Source organism: Lepus europaeus, chromosome 2, assembly GCF_033115175.1.
Source record: "Lepus europaeus isolate LE1 chromosome 2, mLepTim1.pri, whole genome shotgun sequence".
In the NCBI taxonomy this organism is placed as follows: domain Eukaryota; kingdom Metazoa; phylum Chordata; class Mammalia; order Lagomorpha; family Leporidae; genus Lepus; species Lepus europaeus.
Genome location: NC_084828.1, coordinates 3244341 through 3261374, shown reverse-complemented (window position 1 = coordinate 3261374; position 17034 = coordinate 3244341). Strand labels below are relative to the sequence as shown.

Below are 17034 nucleotides of genomic sequence, written 5' to 3'. Positions count from 1 at the left end.
TGACACACGCACACATAGAGAAAGGAGAGAAAGCTCTAACCACTGCTGGTTCTCTCCCCGGCTGGCTGCAGACAGCCAGGTCTGGACCAGGCTGAAGCCAGGAGCCGGGAGCTCCACCCGGGTCTCTCATGTGGGTGCAGGGGCCCAGGCACTTGGTCCATCCTCGGCTGCCCTCCCAGGGGCATTGGCAGGGAGCAGCCAGGACTGGAACCAGTTGCCAGCATTGTAAGTGGCGTTTGAACCCACTGTGCCACAACGCCGCCTCCTCTCCTCCCTTAAACAGGACACTTGGGGTTACGCTCAGGGCCCACCCAGATCCTTAATTCAACCCCACACGCAGGGAATTTGCTGTCTCTGGGGGTGGGAGCCTCCTGCGCCCCCTCCCTGCTTGGCCGGCCGGACGCACACTCCTGGATCACAGGTCCCCAGATGCAGCAGGTGCAGGGGTGGGGCCCAGACTTCCCCTCCAGCCCGCTGCACCTGCTGCTCGGAGGTCACCCCTGTCACCCTGTGCCTGTTGCTGCCCCCGCTGCCCCCGCCTGCCTGCTGCACAGGGCAGGGGGTCTCGTGCCTGCGAGTACTGCCCACGTCTTGGTTGAACTTGCTGGCGCTGCGATCCTTTCTCTGCAGACGCTGTTGATGTCCCTGTGTGCTCGGCCCGAGAGGAGGACCCCAGGGAGGAGCTGAGCCCGTGTCCAGAATCTGGGACTTGAGTGCTGACCATGGGGAAGCCCACCCCTGACCTCAGGGGACACCCAGTGCAGCGGCAGCCCACGCACGTGCTGTGTGGACTGGCTCTGGGTTCCCTGTGTCTCTGAGACACAAATGAATTTGCTGTCCGGACTTGGGTCCCACGATGCATGTGCATGTATTCCAAAATCCAAAATCTGAAACTTCCGGTGGCAAGCGAGTGGGGTCGGGGACACCCCGCTGTGCTTGACCGATGCATATGATTGTGGGGTGAGGGGACTTGGCTCCCAGCCCTGCGGCAGGGGAAGGCAGAGCTGGATGTGAGCCGGGGCGGGCGTGAGCCGGGGGCAGGCATCAGCCCCTGTGTGCTGGGAGCGTCAGCGTCCAGGGCCCCAGCAGGGGCTGGGCCTAGGAGCCCCCGGCACCTGTGGGGGTGGAGAAACAAGGCTTGGAGGTGTTGGGAGACTTGTCCAGGGCGGAGGGTTTGTGGGGGCCTTGGGAGGCTGCACCGCCACGGTGGGCCCCGTGCCCCCCTTCCTGTCTGATCTGGGCCATCCTAGCATGCCGGCCGGCCGGTGAGAACCACCCCCAGACCCAGCTGAGGGCCTTGGCGCAGACTGAACTTGGGCCAGGAGCGATGCCCCCTCCACGGTGCAGCTTAAGGATCCAAGGCCGTGTGTGTGGCAGGAAAAGAGGTCACAGTCACATGTACACACACCACACATACACACTACATGCCTGCATGTATGTGCACACACCATGTGCAGGCGCCACACACACAGACACATGCACACGCCATGCAGAACTGCCACGCCACGCGCACATGCGTGCACACACAATCACAGACACATCATGCCACATACCACATGCCACATGCACACCCCATGCACAAGGAGACACTCGACACATCGCCTGCACCACACACGTGCACACGGCACACTTGGGGGCTCCGAGACCCTCTCTGTGGGCATCTCACCCCCTCCTTCTCTTGCCGTGTGCTGCTGACCGTGTGCTGCCTGGAGCCCGGGAGTGCCCCGGGCACGCGTGACGGTCGGGGAGTGGGGGTGGCGCCGTCCGTTCTCTTTCCTTCCCAGTGCCGGTCTGAGCCAGGAGGGAGGGGTCCGTGTGCCGGAGGGGTCCGTGTGCCCGAGGGGCCCACACTGAACACGGGGGTGGGGGGGGAACGAGCCTGCAAGTCACTCCCCGCGAGGGGTCAGGTCAGGGAGGGCGAGCTGGCGTGGGGTCAGAGGTCAGGGCAGGGGTGGCGGAGGTGGGGGTGGGGCGTCACCGCAGGCTCCTGCCTTGTGCCCGTGGGTCGCTTGGGAGACGGCACCGTTCACTGAGCTATAAGTGGTCCTTTTGTTTCTACTTTATCTTTTTTCAAATGCAGTGACCGGAAAATATCTCCTAACCTGGGAAGGGAAATGGAGCCTAATACAGATTTTATTTTAGCAAACGAGAGAGCCGCGGCTGTGTGGCTCAGACGTAAGCCTTAACGTGACGTTCTCGTTAGGGGTCCTGTGGGCAGAGCCAAGCCTGGGGGGCGAGGAGGGGAGGCCTGGGGGGGAGGGGCGGCCTGTGGGGCACTCCTGTGGGGGGCTGTAGGGTCCTCCTGTGGGGGGTCCATGAGGTCCTCCTGTGGAGGGGTGGGCCATGGGGTCCTCCTGTGGGGGGGGGGCCGTGAGATCCTCCTGTTGGGGGCCGTGGGGTCCTCCTGTTGGGGGGGGCTGTAGGGTCCTCCTGTGGGGGGCTGTAGGGTCCTCCTGTGGGGGGTCCATGAGGTCCTCCTGTGGAGGGGTGGGCTGTGGGGTCTTCCTGTGGGGGGCCGTGGGGGTCTTCCTGTGGGGGGGGCAGTGGGGTCCTCCTGTGGGGGGCCGTGGGGTCTTCCTGTGGGGGGGGGCAGTGGGGTCCTCCTGTGGGGGGCCGTGGGGTCTTCCTGTGGGGGGGGCCGTGAGGTCCTCCTGTTGGGGGCCATGGGGTCCTCCTGTGGGGGGCCGTGGGGGGTCCTCCTGTGGGGGGGTGGGCCGTGGGGTCCTCCTGTGGGGGGGGCCGTGAGGTCCTCCTGTGGATGTTGGCCTGGGGGGTCCTCCTGTGGGGGGGTGGCCCGTGGGGCACTCCTGTGGGAGGCCGTGGGGTCCTCCTGTGGGGAGCAGTGGGGTCCTCCTGTGGGGGGGCAGTGGGGTCCTCCTGTTGGGGGGGCAGTGAGGTCCTCCTGTGGGTGGGGGCCATGAGGTCTTCCTGTGGGGGGGGTGTCCCGTGGGGCACTCCTGTGGGGGGCCGTGGGGTCCTCCTGTGGGGGGCCGTGGGGTCCTCCTGTGGGGGGCCATGGGGTCCTCCTGTGGGGGGGCAGTGGGGTCCTCCTGTGGGGGGGCCGTGGGGTCCTCCTGTGGGGGGCTGTGGGGTCCTCCTGTGGGGGGCCGTGGGGTCCTCCTGTGGGGAGCAGTGGGGTCCTCCTGTGGGGACCCGTGGGGTCCTCCTGTGGGGGCCTATGAGGTCCTCCTGTGGGGGGCCGTGGGAGTCCTCCTGTGGGGGGGGCCGTGAGGTCCTCCTGTGGGGGGCCGTGGGGTCCTCCTGTGGGGGGCCGTGGAGGTCCTCCTGTGGGGGGGCAGTGGGGTCCTCCTGTGGGGGGGCCGTGAGGTCCTCCTGTGGGGGGCCGTGGGGTCCTCCTGTGGGGGGGCAGTGGGGTCCTCCTGTGGGGGGGCCGTGGGGTCCTCCTGTAGGGGGGCAGTGCGGTCCTCCTGTGGGGGGGCAGTGGGGTCCTCCTGTGGGGGGGCCGTGGGGTCCTCCTGTGGGGGGCAGTGGGGTCCTCCTGTGGGGGGGCAGTGCGGTCCTCCTGTGGGGGGCAGTGGGGTCCTCCTGTGGGGGGCAGTGGGGTCCTCCTGTGGGGGGGTGGCTGCACTGGGGAACGCGTGCTTAGTGTGTATATTTCCTGGGTAACAGGAAGGTAGCAGAAAATGGCGCGGGTGTCGGTCCCTTTCAGCACGTTTGGCTCATATTCAGCACTCCTAATGCTTGGGCGCAGGAATGGCCAGGGGAAACCCGCTGGTCACCCCCCAGTATGGCCAGGGGAGACCCGCTGGTCACCCCCCAGTACGGCCAGGGGAGACCTGCTGGTCACCCCCAGTACGGCCAGGGGAACCCGCTGGTCACCCCCAGTACGGCCAGGGAAACCCGCTGGTCACCCCCCAGTACGGCCAGGGGAACCCGCTGGTCACCCCCCAGTACGGCCAGGGGAACCCGCTGGTCACCCCCCAGTACGGCCAGGGGAAACCCGCTGGTCACCCCCCAGTACGGCCAGGGGAGACCCGCTGGTCACCCCCCAGTACGGCCAGGGGAGACCCGCTGGTCACCCCCCAGTACGGCCAGGGGAACCCACTGGTCACCCCCCAGTACGGCCAGGGGAGACCCTCTGGTCACCCCCCAGTACGGCCAGGGGAACCCGCTGGTCACCCCCCAGTATGGCCAGGGGAACCCGCTGGTCACCCCCCAGTACGGCCAGGGGAGACCCGCTGGTCACCCCCCAGTACGTTTTCCAGCCCCCTGGGGGAAGTCGGGCTGTCCCTGGGCGCAGGTGGGACCGGCAGGCGGGCCCAAATACTCCGGGCCGGAGGGCAGGCTCGCCGAACCGTGGCTTCCGGAAGCTCCTGTAAAAGCCATAAAAAAGTGAGTCACAGCCCAGGACAAAGTGAGAGGAATCCGGCTCATTTTCCCTCTGGGGGAGGAGCTGGATCATATTCCTCCCAAGTGTGTAGTGGGGAATGAGTGTCCATGCTGTGAGAGCTGGGCACAGAGGGGTCACACGGCACACGGGGCTGAGACGGCCCCGCCTCCCTCACTCTGGGCAGGTGCACACGGGAGGTGTGTGTCCATCACGGGGTCACACGGCACACGGGGCTGAGACGGCCCCGCCTCCCTCACTCTGGGCAGCTGCACACGGGAGATGTGTGTCCATCACGGGGTCACACGGTACACGGGGCTGAGACGGCCCCGCCTCCCTCACTCCGGGCAGGTGCACACGGGAGGTGTGTGTCCATCACGGGGTCACACGGCACACAGGGCTGAGACGGCCCCGCCTCCCTCACTCTGGGCAGCTGCACACGGGAGGTGTGTGTCCATCACGGGGTCACACGGGCAGCAGGGGCCTGAGACGGCCCCGCCTCCCTCACTCTGGGCAGCTGCACACGGGAGGTATGTGTCCATCATGGGGTCACACGGGCAGCAGAGGCCTGAGACGGCCCCGCCTCCCTCACTCCCGGGCAGGTGCACACGGGAGGTGTGTGTCCATCATGGGGTCACACGGGCAGCAGGGGCCTGAGACGGCCCTGCCTCCCTCACTCTGGGCAGCTGCACACGGGAGGTGTGTGTCCATCACGGGGTCACACGGGCAGCAGGGGCCTGAGACGGCCCCGCCTCCCTCACTCTGGGCAGGTGCACACGGGAGGTGTGTGTCCATCACGGGGTCACACGGCACACGGGGCTGAGACGGCCCCGCCTCCCTCACTCTGGGCAGGTGCACACGGGAGGTGTGTGTCCATCACGGGGTCACACGGCACACGGGGCTGAGACGGCCCCGCCTCCCTCACTCCCGGGCAGGTGCACACGGGAGGTGTGTGTCCATCACAGGGTCACACGGGCAGCACGGGGCTGAGACGGCCCCGCCTCCCTCACTCTGGGCAGCTGCACACAGGAGGTGTGTGTCCATCACGGGGTCACACGGCACACGGGGCTGAGACGGCCCCGCCTCCCTCACTCTGGGCAGCTGCACATGGGAGGTGTGTGTCCATCACGGGGTCACACGGCACACGGGGCTGAGACGGCCCCGCCTCCCTCACTCTGGGCAGGTGCGGCATTGACCTCGGGGCCTGGCACCGGGAGCCCGAGTTCTGCAGGACCACAGTAGCCAGGCCAGGCCCTGCCCCTGTCTCTCCCCCTCCTCTGTGAGGATGAGGGTTGGCCCAGGCCTGGCCTCCGTCACCGATGGTGGCATGAAACCTCAGACACGGACCCAGCCTCCCTCCGTGGCCAGGAAGAGGGCGCCGACAGCAGAGGGAGGGCAGGCCGGCCCCTCAGCCTGCCAACATCTCGCTAGTCCTGCGTGGCCGAGCCCGTGGACCAGCCCGGGCCGGCATCCATGTGCCTGCCGCGTTCCTTGCTTGTTGCCTGTAGCTGGTGCCCAACACGGGAGGTCAGAGGCCGGCGCCCACGGCCTGAGCCTGCCTTCCGAGGGACCTCCGGGTCCGTGGAGCCTTCCGACGGTGTTCTGTGGAAACTTCCAGAAACACCGGTGTGTTGTAGTTAAGGCCACGTGTCCTGCACGCCCCTTACTTGGGAAGATGTCTATGGAAGGGTCAGGAGGAGGAGAATGGCTGGCGGGGGCCCCAGGGGAGCCCCTCACGGAGCCCCCACGTGGAGCAGGCGCTGGGTCCGCCCAGCTGGGCCTCCTGACCCACAGGGCGAGGTGGGACCGTCCCTGCTTCAGCCACAGCGCCGGAGCCTAGCGCCTCAGAAAGGGCCAGGCTGGTCAGAGCAGGCGCCACCGAGCCCTGTGTGACTCCTCCCCACACGCCTGGAGCAGTGCAGACCCCAGCACCTGACCAGGGCAGCCCTGGAGACTCGTGGTGGAGCAGCAGGGTTGCGGCAGCCCGGGGCCCACCCGGCTGGAGCAGGGGTCACTCTAGCCGCCAGCGCCCGCCGCCTCCTCTGATGGCCAGAAAGCTGAGGTGAGGACTCACATGGTCTCAGCAGCCGAGCGCTTTTTCCCGAGTCAATTGTGCGTGTAAGAGAGGTTGCTTATTAGGATCCATTTGCTTTGTAAATCCCCACTGGTGGCCCCCACCAGGAGCTAGCAGGAACGGGGGTGCGGGGTGACAGCTCAGGCGCAGGCTGTGCTCCCAGCATCCCTGTGCTTCATGTGGTCATGGGGTCCCCAAATCGAGAAAGCCCCACCCCGAGCACAGGGCCACCGCTCGCCGTCCCCAGGGCTCCTGTAGCCGTGGAGACCGAGTGGCTCGGCTGTCCCGGGTGTGAGCGTCTAAGGGGCCGTTACGGACGCGCCTGCAGGATGCAGCAGGGGCTGAGCTCAGCCCCTGCCCTGCCCCCGGAGCACCGCGGAGTTGGACGCCTCCTGCCGGGCCCCAGCCAGGCCCCCTGCACCCGCTTTGAGTCCCGAGGCCCCACGCCGTCCCGCCCACCAACCAGAGGCCCCATTGCGGGGTCTCGCAGGTGCGTGGAGCTCAGGAGCTCTGCGGGGCCTGGCCCCCGGGGACCTAAGCTCCTGCCGCAGGGTCTGGGGGGGGGGGGGGGCGGCTCCTTGGCTCCTCCCCTCCCACCTGCAGGCCCTTGGGGCCGCCGGGCACACGGGTGGCTCCAGCCCCGGAGGGAACCACACAGAACCCGGAACCGCCGCCCCGTTCCCTCCCCGGCGGGCTGGCCTTGTCCCCTGTTCTCCATTCTTCCCCAGATGTGGGTTGAGGCTTCCCACGTCTCCCTGGTCCTCCTGGGGCCCCCACCCCCGGGCTGTGTGCTCGCCCTTCCCCCGCCATCGGCTCATTTCCTCCTCTGCTGGCTCGGCTGAGCGCCAGCGTGTTCGGCCCCAATAAAAATGGCGAAGGCGTTTTTTTCTCCCATGAGCCTTTTATGGAAATGCAGCTCCCAGGCTGTTAAGCTGAGCTCTTATCAATCCCTGGAGCCCACAGCTGCGTGGCTGTGAAAGCCTGGCGAATCCTCTGAAAAACGCAGAAAATTGGGAAGAAAATAAGATAGCCCAGCAGCCAGAGGGGCCGGCACCAGCACGCAGGGCCTCCTGGGCGCGTGTGCTGGGCGCGTGTGCTGTGCGTGTGCACGTGTGTTGTGCATGTGCACGTGTGTTGTGCGTGTGCACATGTGCTGTGTGCGTGCATGTGTGTCCGTGTAGCCAGCTTCTCTTGCCCAGTTTGTACCCTGACGGTTTCCACGCTGCGCTGCCCCAGCGGCCGTTTCCAAGAGAGCATTAACACACCGCGTTCCAAACCCGGTTCTGTGCTAACGGGGAGTCCTGCCACCTCACCGTGTACCAGGGCTTCGCTGCGTCCTGTATCCGATGCAGGAGGAGCGCCCCGGGGGGCCCAGGGCACTGACCGCTCTGCTAGTGACCGCCAGCAGCCACCTGCGGCCAGAGGGCTCCTGGGAGTGCCCGGGATGGCTCTGGCCCTATGGAGATGCATCCTTCTTTTTTAAAAAAAGATTTATTTGTTTATTTGAAAGACAGAAAGAGAGAGAGAGAGAGAGGTCTTCCATCTGCTGGTTCACCCCCCAAATGGCTGCAGCAGCCAGAGCTGGGCCAGGCCGAAGCCAGGAGCTCCGTCAGGGTCTCCCATGCGGGTGCAGGGGCCCCAGCACCTGGGCCACCCTCCACTCTCCAGACGCATTAGCAGGGAGCTGGGTCGGAAGTGGAGCAGCCGGGACTCCGCCTGGCACTCAGTGGTTTGCCGGTGTCGTGGCTGCACCCACTGCCGTGTGTGTTGTGACCGCGCCTCTGAGGGTCGAGTGTGCCCAGACCCCATCCCCGTTCCTCCCTCGCCGGGGTCCTCGCACCCCAGCGGCCGTGCCGTCAGCCTGTTTGAGCCGAACTCTCGGTGCCGACAGCAGGTTCGCGGGCAGCCGCAAGCGAGGACACGGAGCCGCTGGGGCCCCTCACCCGGCCTCTCCCAGGGACAGCATCTCGCAAAGCTGTGCTGCAGGCTGGAGACACCCCCACCCCCCCACCCCCGCCCCCGCTCACTGCTGCCCCGATTTCTGAGTGTGCGTTCGCTTCCACACAGCGCAGTCGCTGTGCAGGTTCCCTCCCACAGGGGAGCGCGCTTAACCACACCCAGCACGGTGCGCCCGCCACCCCAGCCCCAGCTCCTGGCGGCCACCAGTCCCGCCTCCCTCGCTGAAATCTGTCCCGAGAACGTGTTGTAAGCAGAGCGGCGCAGCGCGGAAGCTTCGCAATTGGCTTCTCCCACCTGGCAGAGCTCCACGGGGCTCCGTCCGGGCGGCTGTGGGTCTGAGTGACATCCACAGAATGGGTGTGGCCATGTCCCCTCCCCCACTGCGGGGTCTCCCAGCACTCCTTCCATCCGGCTCTGCCGACTGCCTTCCGTCTCTTGGAGCCTGGTCTGGCTGTTTGTAAGACCCAGGACCCCTGGTTTTTGGGGTAGGGGGGGTTTCTGTAACTAATGAGCCTCATCATCAACTCATCAGGTTACAAGAGTAAATGAGAGGCCGGCGCTGTGGCGTAACAGGTAAAACCGCCTCCTGCAGTGCCGGCATCCCATATGGGCGCCGGTTCGAGTCCCGGCTGCTCCTCTTCTGATCCAGCTCTCTGCTATGGCCTGGGAAAGCAGTGGAAGATGCTCAAGTCCTTGGGCCCCTGCACCCATGTGGGAGACCTGGAAGAAGCTCCTAACTTCTGAATTCAGATAGGTCCAGCTCTAGCCGTTACAGCCATTTGGGGAGCGAACCAGAGGATGGAAGATCTCTCTCTCTCTCTGTCTCTCTCTGTAACTCTGCCTCTCAAATAAATAAATCTTACCAAAAAAAGTAAATGACACCGTGACGAAGGACTTGGGGGGGTGAGAACGCTGGTCCCTCCAGCCGTGAGGCCAGCTGAGAGGGGCAGGAGTGAGCCCAGCAGGGGGAAGTGTCCAGGGCCCGAGCCCCAGGCACCCGGGTGGAGGGAGAGGCCCTCCCTCCGCTCGCCCGGGGGGCGGCCATGTACATTCACTTGGGCGGACTGGGACCAGGAAGACTGCTCGAGATTCGGCTCTCAGAAAGCAGCCGGACGCAGGAGACCACAGCGGCGCGGTCATGTGTGCCCCGGTGGCCGCCCGCAGCGTGGCCTGCCCCGCACAGGTGGCCTCGGAGCGGCTTTGAAAGGTGATGGGGACGTGCTCCGTGGTTTGCAGAGGGCTCAGCCGGCCTGGCCTCCCAGCCCTGCGCTGGCCTGGCCAGCCTGGCTTCCCAGGGCTGTGGCTGCACCGGGTGGGGGTGGGGGCGTCGCCAACCTTCCCTGCCCCCGCCAGCCCCGCCCACGCGCTTCCTCTGTGCCACTGGGCTTTGTTCCTTCCCGAGCCCTGATTGCCATCCGGCCGTCCAATGTGAACAGGACGCCGGCGTCTATGGAAGAAACCGCCGTGACCGCCGGCCGCTGGCTTCACGCCAGTCCGGGCCAGACCCTGCCCCAGCGAGATTTTCCCAGCAGCTACAGGCGAAGGCCTTGGACAGCAACGGAGCAGCGCCCTGGGGGTCTCCTCTCCCCGTTAGGGACGGGCGCTGGCGCTCAACCCAGACCTGGAGGGGCAAGGGGCTGCCACGCTCTGCCCCCCGGCGGCAGCTTCCTGCCGGCTCCCTCCTGCTCCGCCGAGGGTGTCACCTCCTGCCCAGCCCTGGTCTTCCAGGCTTGGACCCAACAGAAGCCGACACGAAAGGGCAGCTGGGCAGAGACCGTAAATGGGCACCGTCACACCAGAGCCCGAATCAGGCCTGTGCCGAGTGCTGCTCCCTGTGTCCGTCGTGGCTGCTCCGTGGCCTGACTGCCCACTGCAAACTGCCCTCTCGCCTGGGGAGCCCGGCTCGTGCTGTGCCCCGGGGAGTGAGGAGGCCCAGCCCTGAGCAGTCCTGCTGCTGTGGCCGCTCGGTCACCTGCCTGGAAAAGGGAACGGCGGAGAGTGGACAGAGCAGATGATGGATATGAAAGACCAGCTTTTCTTAAGCTTCCTGGTTCTCCAGGTTGCAAACACGCGTGTGAACTCCATGTCTGGAAGGGGCGCGCAGCTTTACATACATGCTGGAAAAGTCAGCCGCACAGGACAGAGTGGAGCTCAGCACCCCGTCCAGCCAGCACGGCGACACTCGGCCACCGCGTCCAGGAGCAGCCTGGGCGGCGGACAGGATTGACCGTGGACATGAACACAGGTGGACCAGGACGCACGGACGGGTCTGGGGGGCCGGGGCTCTGGGGTGTGGCGTGCTCCCGCCCCTTCCCTTCCTAGTGCCGGGGTCGGAGCAGGCCCCAGCATCCTGGCATTGTAGGAAGCTCAGCCCCCTGTGGTGTGCCACTGCCACAGACCGCCCTAAGCCGGAACACGGGCTCCTGCAGCTCCCTGCGGGCCTCTCAGATCCCGGGAAATGCAGACGGTCCAGCCAGGAAGGCCGGAGCTTCGGCGACCTTGGGGTCCGGGGAGGGACAGGGGGCAGCTGAGTGGGGACTCCCTCCAGGTAGGAAGAGGAACCTTCCTGGAAGACCCACAGCCCAGCCTCCGCGGGAGGGGCCGCCCCAGGTTTCCACTGAGGACACGTGTCGCCCCCCAGGACGTCTCCACTGCCTGTTCCTCCTAGCCCTGCCGCACGCTTTGCATGGGAGTGACACAGCCACGTGCCGGGCGGAGGCCTGGGAGCACCGGGGAACTTGGGGCCCTCATATCCTGTGCCGTGGGCTTACAGGAAGTGCCCAGCCCGGCCACGGCCACACCTCCTTCCCCTGGACCTGGAGAGCCCAGCCCACTGCCCGGCACAGCGTGGGGTCTGATACTGGGCGGTGACTGCTCCCTGTGACAGAGCCGCCGGCGCCCAGCGCTGGAGTGAGGTCTTGCGAGAGGCTGCGGGCTCGGCGGCGGCGCGTGGGAAGCCGCTCTGCTCGGTGCGGTGCTGGCCGCCGGCCCCAGTTCCTCACTGTGGCTGCAAGAAGCGGGTGGTCTGTCTGTCCTGCTGAGCCGAGGAAGGCCGTGGCCAGGAGGGCAGCCGTGGGCAGGCGCTGCCAGTCCCAGGAAGCCAGGGCGGCTGGCTGTCCCCACGGCAGCCCCCCCCCCCACCTGTGCAGTCACTTCCTGGGGGATGGGCATGGTTGCTGGGACCCAGCTCACTGCTGACGGCCTGGACCCGAGTCTCTCCCTGGAAGCTCATGGGAGGGAGTGTGACTGGGCCGTCGTCGTGGGCGGGGCCAGGGCCGATGGGACCCCGGGCATGCGCATGGCACCAGCTCCCCCGGTCATAGCAGGCGCAGGCTGGTCACTGCGGCCCCCCGCGTCTCACTCCTGAATCCCCATGTGGAAGGGGAGCCCCAGAGGGTCCCAGCCCAGCCGCCGTGACTGCCAGGGCAGGAGGCTGCGACCCTGCAGAGAGCCCTCGCTGCTGCTGTGCGACAGGGCCCGCGGTGTCAGGGACGCTGGGCTCTCCTGTCCTTTGATGGACAGTTGCCGCCCGCTCTGAGTGCAGGCCCCTCCGGGCCGCCCTTCCCGCCTGTCGGAAGGTCAGGGGCATCTCCTCCCCCACCCCTGTCATATTTCTGCTCAGACGTCCAGGCGTCCAGCCAGATGCTGTACTAGGTGGCTACGTGGAGCACCCTGGAGGCCAGGGCCAGGTCACCGGACTTTAGGGGCCAGCGGGAACCGTGCCATCTCTGGCCGCTGAGACAAGGAGAAGTGAATTTTGTGCTGAGTCAGCCCTGCTCTGAACACGTCTGAGTCGCTCCCTGCTGTTGCTGGTCCTGAGGCTGCAGGGCTAGGTGGTCAGATGTGGGCGGGGCCGAGGCAGGTGGGCGGGGCCGAAGTGGATGTGGGTGGGGCTGAGGCTGATGGGTGGGGCTAGGCAGGTGGGCGGGGCTGAGGTAGATGTGGGCGGGGCCGAGGCACTTGTGGCCGACAACCCATTTGCAGAGTGGTGAACTGAGGCTGTGGCCAGGAACAGAAGCCAGGGACAAAAGCAGTGACCGGTTAAGCTCAGGACCTCGACCCCCGACCTGTGGCCTTGTCTAGAACATAACCCGGTATCCACAAGGCGCTGCTCTGAACGCAGGGTGGAGGAACTGAACACGTGGGCCTCGCGGGGGCCGCGCTCAGCCTGCGGTCCGGCTGGGCTGGGCATGTCCTGGGCACTGGTGCGTCCTTGGGCGCCTCAGCCTCCTGCGTGATGTCCCAAGACGGCAGCTGCCTGGTCTCACACGGGCAGCACAGGGGCTCCCAGACAAGGAAGTCTCCCTGGGGGGCCCCCTGCGGGGAACGCGGAGCAGCCAACAGCGCTGCCACCCCCTCTGGCCTGGGCTCAGGGTCCGGGCCGCGTGGAGAGGCAGGGTCTGCGCCCGAGCCCCCGGAGCCGGGAGCCCGCAGTACGCCTGTGTTCCCTCAGCCTCCGCGGCTCATGTTTAAATCTCATTGTATCTGTGTTCCCTCATCTCCTTTGTTTCTGGATAAAGGGTTTGCAGCATGAGTCAGCGCGTGGATGGAGAGGCCTGGGCCCTCCCGCTGGCTGCAGCCGCTGCCCCCTCTCCCCCAGTCACGGGTAGGCTCTGGGCACCACCCCATCTGCCTCGGCCCCGCCCACACCTGCTCCCCGCACCCAAGGTGGATTCACACCGCAAAGTCGCGTCCTGACTCCCAGGTGTAAGGTGACCCCGTGTCAGGGGTGGACGAGGGGCCCGGGGAAGGCCGTGCAGGAAGCAGTGGCCGGGGGAGCCGAGTCCTGCGCCTGTGCCGGCCGTCTGTCCTCCCAAAGCGGGTGGACTCTGCGCTCCAGGACCCCCGGGCACCCCGGGCTCTGGGTCTGCAATAAACCCACCTGTCTTCCCTCCTGGGAGGCCGGGGCCCTGGCGACAAGGCTGGCCGGCCCGGAGGACTCGGCAAACATCGGGCCCTGAGCGGTGGGCATCTCTCCCGCGTCCCGCTCTCAGGCCGAGCCTGGCGGCAGGCGGCCTCCCCAGCACTCCCCAGTGACAAGGCACCTTGGCAGGTGACTTCCGGGTTTCAAGAAGTCATGATTTTACGCAGGAGTGTGAGTGTGGGGGCAGGGAGAGCCCACAGGGGAAACCGGGCATCGTTTAAAAATGCGGCATTTCAGTTTACAAAGACGGGAGTTAGGAAGAAAGGGAAAGGGCCTCCTTGCAGAATCAGAAGCCATTGTTATTCTTGTTGCTGAAGATTTATTTATTTATTTGAAAGGCAGAGTTACAGAGAGGCAGAGGCAGGAGAGAGAGAGGTCTTCCATCCACTGGTTCGCTCCCCAATTGGCCACAACAGCCAGAGCTGGGCTGATCCGAAGCCAGGAGCCAGGAGCTTTTTCTGGGTCTCCCACGTGGGTGCAGGGGCCCAGGGACTTGGGCCATTCTCCATTGCTTTCCCAGGCCACAGCAGAGAGCTGGATCGGAAGTGGAGCAGCCAGGACTTGAACCGGCGCCCATACGGGATGCTGGCGCTGCAGGCAGTGACTTTACCCACTATGCCATAGCACCAGCCCGAAACTGTTGTTTTTAAAGATTTATGGACTTGAAAGTTGCAGAGAGGGAGAGAGAGAAAGAAAGAGAAAAGTCTTCCGTCTGCTGGCTCACTCCCCCGATGGCCGCACGGCCAGGCTGGGCCAGACTGAACCCAGAAGAGCCAACCAGGTTCTGCAGAGAAAGTGGCATCGTCGAGTGTGTGGTGGGGACAGGGGAGGCTGCAGCACAGGGTCGGTGCCACCAGGGCTGCGAGGGGACGTGGATGCCACAGAGGTCAGGGACCAGATGACGGGTGGCACCGGCCACCTGCCCGGCAGCCGTGCTGCGGGTGCCAAGGGGAGCGACAGACCAGAACACACAGGTGCGTGGTTTGTCTCTCATCGCCCCTCCCACAGAACACGGGAAATGGTGTTAGTCACAGAAGGCCTCGGCGTGTGGAGAAAAACGTCTCTTTTCTTTGTTTCACTGTTTCTAAATAAAGGAGGAAGCCGTGGAAAACCAGTGTGCTGGGCCCTGGAATATAGCCGCCCCTCAGGCTGGCTCCCCGCCCAGAGCCCGGGGCCCGCGCTCATCAGCAAAGAGCTCTGCGGGGTCGGCACTGTGGCGTAGCGGGTAAAGCCACCACCGGCAGTGCCGGCATCCCATGTGGGCGCCAGTTCAAGCCCTGGCTGCTCCACTTCCCATCCAGCTCTCTGCTGTGGCCTGAGAGAGCAGTAAAAGATGGCCCAAGTCGTTGGGGCCCTGCACCCGCGTGGGAGACCTGGAGGAAGCTCCTGGCTCCTGGCTTCGGATCAGCCCAGCTCCGGCCATTGCGGCCATCTGGGGAGTGAACCAGTGGATGGCAGACCTCTCTGTCTCTCCCTCTGTCTGCAACTCTGCCTCTCAAATAAATAAAATAAATCTTTTTTAAAAATTTCAAAGGGCACTGTAGCTACAAGGCACGGGCACGGCTTCGTCATGTGCCATCCCATGCACGGTGCCGTCCAGTGGGACCTTACTGGAGCAGGATGCCCCGCGGGCGCCGGGAGCAGGGGGTGTCACAGACCTATGCCGTGTGACCGTCTCAGCCCTGCAGGTGCATCTGTGGGAAAGGTCACCTGTAACTTAGGCACAGCCTGAGGTTAGCGACAGTGTTGGTCATGACTCTAACGGTGGCTTGGTGACATTGCCAGCGCCACGAGTGCTTTGCCGTCACCATGTGGCAGCATTCGGGTTGCTTGGTTACGGGCCCTGTGACACGGCCACAGTTCACCAGCCGCCATGTGTAGAACATACGGGAACAGACACGGTGTGTGCACACGCTGGGCAGAGCGGGGATGCCCGTCCCAGCCTGGACATGAGGCACAGCCGGAGGTTTCCTCACGGCACCCAGAACGGCTCGTTTCTGTTCCGAGCTTCCAGATTGCTGGGCAGTGGGGCCCTGTTTGGGGCAGGGGAGGGTGACTGCTGTGCTTGGAACCCCCTCCCTGGGGGATTCTGGAGCCCAGATGTGCAGCCGGGACCCCCGGGGCCGAAGGCGCTGACGCCAGCCGCAGGCCGTCCGTGTGCCCGGTGCCTCGGCCGAGTGTGTGGCTTCCCGTGGACTCCGACGACTGATGGCTGCTTTGTTGTCTCTCTGGTCCCTCCCCGATTGTCTCAGTCCCGCGGTCCCCAGATGCCGACGCCGGAGGCAGTCTGCTGAGTTAATGAACTTGAACGTGTCTTTCTCACACAGCGGCCCCAGGAGGCCGCTGCAGAGGGGCTGTGGTGTGTACACGATGCTCAGGCTGTCAGTCCTGCCTCACACGTTACGAGTGACAGGCCACCCAGCAGCACCGTCACCCACAGGGCATGCTGCAGAAACAGACAGAAGATGGGTGTGCCGCACCCGGTGCCCGCGGATGCGCCGGGCGGCCGGCCCCTCCCCCACGCCGCCTCACCACGTGCGGCTCCTCTGTGTTGCAGGTGGTTTTCAGCAGGTACTGCAACTCCAGCGACATCATGGACCTGTTCTGCATCGCCACCGGCCTGCCCCGGTGAGTGCCTGGGCATCCCTGGGAAAGCTGTGTACGAGAGGGGGTCTAGGAGGGCCTGGGGGGCTCACCTTCTGCACGGGAGCTCTTCCAAGTCAATAAAGCGAACGCCAGAGGAAGCTGGCCCAGGCCCCGCCCACTGTGGGGGGTAGGGGAGGGTGGGGTTCAGCAGGGTCACCTCTGAAGAGCGCGGGGCTCTTGCCTTCCGCTGGCCGGCTCCCCTTGGAGAAGAGAGGGTGGCTGTGCTGGGATCCGGTCCCCAGAGCATCCCTCACCCAGAAATCCAAACTGAAGCCTTCTGCGTGCTGAGCTGACCCTGCAAGTGGAAAACCCCACGCCTGACCGCGGGTAGCGCGGTGCAGCCAGCACCCAGGGGCACCGACGTGAGTGGCAGCGTTACCGGCCAGGTGACAGCCGCAGGTGAGGCCTGGGCTTCGGCACAACCGTGGAGACACCATGTGGATGCCGCATCTCAGAGCACCTGGGGCCGGGCCGAGTCACAGCTCCGCCTCTGGTCCCGGCCTCCTGCGGATGCACAGCCAGCAGGTGAGGGCTCTGGCGCCTCCGTCCTTGCCTCCCGCGAGGAGACCCAGCGCGCGTTCAGAGCTCCGGCTTCAGCCTGGCCCGGCTCCAGCTGTTGTGGGCATTTGGTGAATAAACCAGCAGATGGCGGATCCCTCTCTCTCTCTCCCTCTCTCTCTGCATTTCAAAGGAAAACAAGTAATAAATAGGTGGTGTTTTTGAAACATAACTGAGTTTCGTGTCTAGGCTTGGGTCTGCTCCCTGATATATGCAGATGTGTGTCACCAAATATTCCAAAATCCGGGAGAAAAACCCGGATGCTCTGGTCCCGAGCGTCTTGGGCGAAGGGCACCGGCCGGCATCAGCTTCTAACTGATGTAAAGGGCGCCCAGGACCGCGTGGGCCCGGCTTAACGTGAGAGTTAGGGTCAGGGTGGAGGAAGGCAAGAGGCAGGGATGGACGGGAGCTGCTCACAGGCAGGTGAGCCCAGGAGCTCTGGGGGGGCAAAGCGCAGGCCTGGAGGTGCGGGGGCGGCAGGGCCCACAGCCCTCAGGGGGCGCACCTGGCACGCCTCCCGCCGCG

At 65.5% G+C, this 17034-nt stretch overlaps 1 protein-coding gene across 1 annotated transcript in view; it reads left to right on the top strand.

Annotated features, from left to right (window-relative positions):
- PDE9A (phosphodiesterase 9A) overlaps window positions 1–17034 on the top strand; it is an 81338-nt gene that overhangs the window by 9390 nt on the left and 54914 nt on the right. Inside the window, exon 2 of the mRNA XM_062175137.1 lies at window positions 15863–15933. Within this exon, the coding sequence (XP_062031121.1) occupies window positions 15863–15933 (71 nt within the window). The remainder of the gene's footprint in view (window positions 1–15862; window positions 15934–17034) is intronic.